The sequence below is a fragment of the Papilio polytes genome, unplaced genomic scaffold (genome assembly GCF_000836215.1).
Source record: "Papilio polytes unplaced genomic scaffold, Ppol_1.0 DF821400.1, whole genome shotgun sequence".
In the NCBI taxonomy this organism is placed as follows: Eukaryota; Metazoa; Arthropoda; class Insecta; order Lepidoptera; family Papilionidae; genus Papilio; species Papilio polytes.
Window position 1 is genome coordinate 6,155,870 of NW_013527804.1, and position 6,149 is coordinate 6,162,018.

General features: G+C 37.6%; 1 protein-coding gene across 1 annotated transcript in view; it reads left to right on the top strand.

The window, feature by feature from the left end:
• Window positions 1-527: 527 nt before the first annotated feature.
• Window positions 528-6,149, top strand: part of LOC106108735 (protein chiffon) — a 7,694-nt gene continuing 2,072 nt past the window's right edge. The window contains exons 1-7 of the mRNA XM_013289996.1: window positions 528-763; window positions 834-919; window positions 3,207-3,401; window positions 3,597-3,703; window positions 3,788-3,925; window positions 3,998-5,136; window positions 5,207-6,146. Of these exons, the coding sequence (XP_013145450.1) occupies window positions 724-763; window positions 834-919; window positions 3,207-3,401; window positions 3,597-3,703; window positions 3,788-3,925; window positions 3,998-5,136; window positions 5,207-6,146 (2,645 nt within the window). The 5' untranslated portion in view covers window positions 528-723. The remainder of the gene's footprint in view (window positions 764-833; window positions 920-3,206; window positions 3,402-3,596; window positions 3,704-3,787; window positions 3,926-3,997; window positions 5,137-5,206; window positions 6,147-6,149) is intronic.

Below are 6,149 nucleotides of genomic sequence, written 5' to 3' on the forward strand. Positions count from 1 at the left end.
GCTTATATACCTGGTACATAACGATATAAGTAATCGATAGTGTGTATATAGCCCTGTCCCGGCCGTCGGGCGGCGCGGTGCGGCGTGTCCGATGCCTACCAGCCGTCGCATAGCGTTCAAGGATTATAGAAATGGACAGAATTTGGAGTAGGCTATTCAAATTAGAATTTCTACGGCGTTCACGTATTTTATTATGTTCAGTATTTATTGAATTATAACTATAATATAAACTAGAAATACTAATCTTCTACCGATGAAAGATTTCTCAAACCGTCTGACACAGCTAGTGGCACAGCAAACTAATAAACATAAAAATATTACATATATAATTTCGTTCCATGTATCTCTGTCGAAAAATCAGTCTAACAACATTTATCTAACCTTCGATAGGCTTTTCTCATTTAAATTAATTAATAGTTATTTAAAATAAAAAATAACAATTTTATCGATTGGGATATCGATTTTTAACCATAGATCATTGACTTATTTAGAATAGTCTATTGATCTCAGCTGTCATTGACATTTGGTGTACTTGTACGCGAATCAGTGTATATTTATCTTGCTTAAGAATGTTGGTTTCAAAATTTTCAAATATAACAATTGCATAATCATTTAAAGTTGAACATAAGGATATTGTAAAAGTTCTATACGTTTATAATATGTGACAGAATTACCAAACGTACATGACATCTTATCATAAGTGTAAAGTAATTTTACTCAGCCATGGTGTCACCCATAAATCTCCAAGAAAAATATAACAAAGGTGTGCAGGTAAATCTAAATTATATTAATAAAATTTTGTGAGTTTAATTAAATGATTTATATTGTTTCAGTTAGAAAAAGTTTCTGTTTCTATTTGGACATCCAAGATCCTGGGCTATCTCGATCTATATCGAGGAGGTTACAAGACATGGGTTTGGTAAGTAGTAATATTTCTAAATCATAATATAAGATTATAATATCAAAATAAAAAAAAAACATTTAGCTAACTTGTTGGTTATAAATAATTTTACGAACGTTATCTACGGTTACCTTGTGTTTGGTTATCCTTTATTTTGTCACATTATTACAGTTTCGTTATAAGCATGTTTTGTTTTAAAATTTTGAGAAGTTGTAATGTAATTTTTTAAAACAATTGAAAGACGAAAAGAAAATTCAAGTCGTTTATATTAGTGATTTATTAACCAAGTTGTAAATACTTAAATTGTCTGATTTAAATTTAAATTAAAATAAAATTTGCATAAAAATTGGATTGGGAGAGTCAAAATGGAACGGTTGTAGCGAATCAGCCAATGAAATGTAACCAGACAACTAGCGCCGCCGGTGAACGAAAGGAGAACTAAATAAATATCTCCATCTTGTGTGACAGATTTGTGTTTGTTGTTGCTTTCACGAATTTATTTGGCAAATGTTGATAAAACACAGTAAACACTATCGTAATTGTGTGTTAAATTATTTTCAAGTGCATAACGTACTCGGTGATATAATTATGTTTCTTATGTTCAACAATACAACATAAAATCACCAGTGACGAAGTGGACGTCTCAGTGACTAGTATATAGTTACTTATTTTTGTGATAAGCGGCGCGCGGGGGCCTCGCGGACGGCTTTTGTGTAAGTATATGCCTCATACGATACCTATATGAGAATACTGATATAATGGTTTTGTCAGGATTGCATAGAAAATAGTTTTAAACTGTACTCTCCTAGTGAGTAGTTAGGCGCGTAGTCAGCGTTTGATTTTAGGTCATCTTTTGTATGCTCGCGTTACAGCCGCCACCGTAACGCAAAATGCAGCGGCCCGAGGCCGCGCGCCGCGCTCATACGAGCTGCGTTGCACTACATCCATTTAAAAGTCGTTTTAAATGTAGTTTTCTTTAGCTTACCCGTGTGTATGCTTAATTTTTGACAGTTGATATGGCTTTCTAGATGTCAAAGAGTTGTGTTTCTTAAGATTATTAGGCTAGGGGCTAGTTTTGTATAAAGATGTTTAGATGTTATTTTTTTGCGCGGGACCGTTGGCGCGCTCGGCGCGATGCTTTGGGCCAGCGTCCGTATTACTGAGTGTATTTCAAGGAAATCTCGACGTGTATGTGGCGTCGATAATCTCGCGTTCACTCGCTCCCGCCTCACGGCAAATTATTTCCTAGTACACATTGGTACAATTGTCGATCTTGTAATTTCGTCGTCGAATATTTTTCGTCCGTGTGTTCGTAACAAAAACACCTTAGTTGCAACATGCATTTTACGTTTTTGGGTCAACTTGTTTATATTTTGCTGACTTTCACATTGTACTCACAGTTTTAAAGTGACTATTGACAGTTCTTAAAGTTACCTCATGTATTAAAAACCTGTTTAAACAGTGATAACAATTTCACTGCTGACAACACCAGTTTGTTAATTCACATTTCTAATTAAAAAACCTAACATTCCAATAATTGTGATAGATATTATTATTATTAGAAGGTAGTTAATAAAATACTGTCATAAGTCATTTTTTTTTACAAATCTAAGCATGTTTTAATAAACTTTAAGTTTTTGATACTTTTTCATTTGTATTTGTTGTTTCAAATTCATAGTATAATTATTGTTTCTTGCTTTATCTACATGTGAAATTAAGATTTTTATAAGTAAATATTTAAAAGGTTAATTATTCAATTGTTAATATTATTCTTATGTTAATTTTTATTTTACTTGTATTATTAATGTGAAAGTTTAAATAAATGAATAGATGTTTCTTATGTTATGAACTCAAAGGATCTCGCTAAAATTTTCTTAGATGTAGAATATAGTCTGCAGGTACACATAGCCTATGTGTTGACTAAACTTTTTAATTCTGCCAAGTTAAAATGATAAAAACCTGATAGGTAACCTGTAGGGTCAAACACACTGCAGTAACAAGACACAACAATAACATTCTTAAAAAATAATAGCTTTTGCTCCATGACTGGTCGCACAGATTAAAAATAAAACTTAAGATGAGTCCCTATGCATTCTTCCAAATTATGTTCTATATCTGAACAAATTTCATCAATATTCGTTAAACTATTTTTGGGATATAGTAACAAACATCCTCAAACTTTTGCATTTATAATATTTCAATAAGATATTAAAGTGGATAATGTAGGGAAGATGATGAGTTCAGTAAAATAGATGTATTCTTAATGTGGTTTCATTTTATTAGTAGTAATTGGTAAGTTTTCCAGCGCGAGGAAGTGTTCCTGACGCCTAGCGTGACGCACGTGGTCGCGTCCCGTGTGCCGGTGAGTGTCCGTGGCACGGCGCGATGCGCGCGGCGTGAGGGGCGGGCGCGCGCCGATGCCATGCTGCAGCGGCTGCGGCCGGAGCCCCAGCCTGCGCCCCCGCTCACGCACGCCTATGTACACCTCACAGTACAAAAGGTACACCTCTATGCAGACATTTTACCAATATTAACCAATTCCAATATTTGTAATATAAAATTTTATATTTATGCTATTTTAAGCTTATACTAATTCTTATGCATCTATCACTCTTTATTTCTTTTCTATCTCTTATCCCTTTTCTTTCTTTTTTGTACCTTATATATTTTTACAGCATATTTATTAAACTTTCAGGCTATAAGTCTATTGGATAAGCTATATGACACATTCTTCACGGCACCGCGTAAAACGCATGTCAGGCTCTTCAATAAACATTTTATCAAGATTGAGTTTTTGGACAAGTATGGACAAATTTAGATTGTGTAGTATATCATTGTTAATTTCATGATTCTCGAGAAAACTTATATTTCTGTCTTAAATTCCAGGCTGTGCAGACCCGTTTTCAAGGAGTTTGATGAATGGCCACAAATATCTTTGGAGCCTGATCCTCCTAAAGTTAAGAAAGAAAAAAAAGACTCATTAGAAAATCTCACTAATACAATTAAGAATACCCCAGGTCAGAAGTAAGTGCCAGCTAAACATTAAATTATTTTAAAATTGCATTAATATTCTAATTAGAATTTTTAACATTTCAGAATGACTAGAAAAAGTCGGCCTCGAATAAAGGACAAGGAGGAAAAGGAACCAAAGGGTGGTTATTGTGAAATGTGTAACACGGACTATGTAGATGCGGCGATACATCGGCGATCTCCCCAACACATGGCTTTCGTTAGAGACCATACAAACTTTATCGCACTGGATACTTTGATAAGTTCAGGTGCGGACGTATCCACATTCCTTGATAAAGCCACGCCCGTTAATGGTGAACGTAGGTCTCTGCGGAAACTCTGCAACGGAGATTCGGAACCTAAGACCAAGCGCTCAAAGCGCTCCCAGTCTCCGGACTCTACAATAAATGGTAACAAAAGTCCAAAACGCAATGGTGCTATGGATGATGTTACAAAACGCAGCACCCGGTGCAGCAAGAGGTCCAGCGAGTCTCAGATATCAGAAGGTCGCCAGTATTACAAAGTAGTCGGAGTGAGCACAAAATTGCGTTCGAGCAGCGGTTTCGTAGCAAAAACGAAAGGTTCACCGACAGCTTGTAATGGCACAAAACCACTAGTTGTTAAGTTTAGAAAAATAAGACGTTCAGAAGTGTCTGTTCTCAGTGACGAAGCAGAACAATTTATGTTTCCAAAGCGAGCTAGTTCAACGAGCTCGACATCGTCGGAAGAGCACGAAAGTGACGCGGATGATAAACGGCCAAGGCCGAAAAGAAAAACACCACCACAACCTCCGACAATGAATGATAGACAGAGATTAGCAAGGCCGATAGCTCTGAAAGAAGAATCCTCCGAGGAGGATGGTTGGCCACTGCCTCAGCCTCATAGGAAACGAAAGAAACGAACATCAGTCAGTACTAAAAGAGGAAAAAGGTTGCAGTATAAAAGTCCGGCAGCGGATCCACCACCAAAGCCGCCAGAACCAAAGCAAGCGTCGCCTCCCGAAACCGTCGAGCCCCCAAAACAGCCTGAACCTGAGATAAGTCCACTGAGGGAGGAGCTTTCAGAGAAATGCTTGAAGTGGGAAGATGGCAGACTGAAGTATACTCCTGCTGTAGAAAGTTTAGAGTTCGCCTTTGAGTCTGTACCACATAGTGAGCCATGGTTCGAAACATTTAAGCGTCAAGACCAAGATAAAGTATTAATAAAGAATTTGCCACAGTATTTTGGTATGTGTGTTCTTTTTACACAAGTATTGTTATAATTTAGTCAAAATTTTAATCATTTAATTTTTTACAGCTTTATATTCTAGATCTCCAAAGTTACCATATGAAGTTGGTCAGTTACCAACATTGAAACCAAAATGTCCACCGCTCAGCGACTTAGCGAAGCAAGAAGAGAAGCCCGGACCCTCGCGGTCTTATGGCACGAGAGGTATGAAAAAGCAGAGGATTAAAAAGCGTACACTAGCATTAATGGCGTTAGAACATCCTAGGAAATCGCCAAGGGAACACGCATCTACATTAGCAATACTCGGGTCTGCCGGACTGCTGCATCGGCGGAAACACGCCGAAGATGCAAAGTCCACAGCTTCCGAGGACACAATCAGTGACACTCACAGCAACACTAAGCTGGAACCGATTCAATCTGAAAGCCAAGAAGCCTCCGAGAGGATGCAGCAGTTCTTGTCGGAAGTGTTCGAGGACGCGGCCGAGTACGACGTGTCCGATGACGTCATGGAGGGAAACACGACCGTCACCACCTCCACTAACATTCCAGATGTCTCCAGCTTAGTCTCCGAATGTGAAAACTGTGATATCATTAGGAATGAAATTAAGCAAAGCTCTAACACTGAGGTTAAGAGTAAAAGGGGTAAATTTAAGAAAAAGAATAAAACCGGATGGCCCAGCAAAAGAAAACAAGTGAGAAAGAATTCTCGAAATAGCAGCATGGAGACTGAAAAAGCGGAAAGCTTAGATGCGTCTTCTATAGAACCGCCTGATGATGAGACCACACAGGATACTATTATTGAAGATCATAGCCTTTCAGAAACTGAAAAAAATGATACAGTAATAGAAAATACGGCTAAATCTGATAATGAGTCGGAAGAAAGAAAAACGAATAAGGTTGAAGAGAAAGAATGCAAGCGGGCATCCCGATCATCCGCGTCGGAAACGGAGGAGAAGGATAAAAATATCAAAAAGAAGCGTCCACAGCTTGCTATAGGAGACTGGCTGCAGCC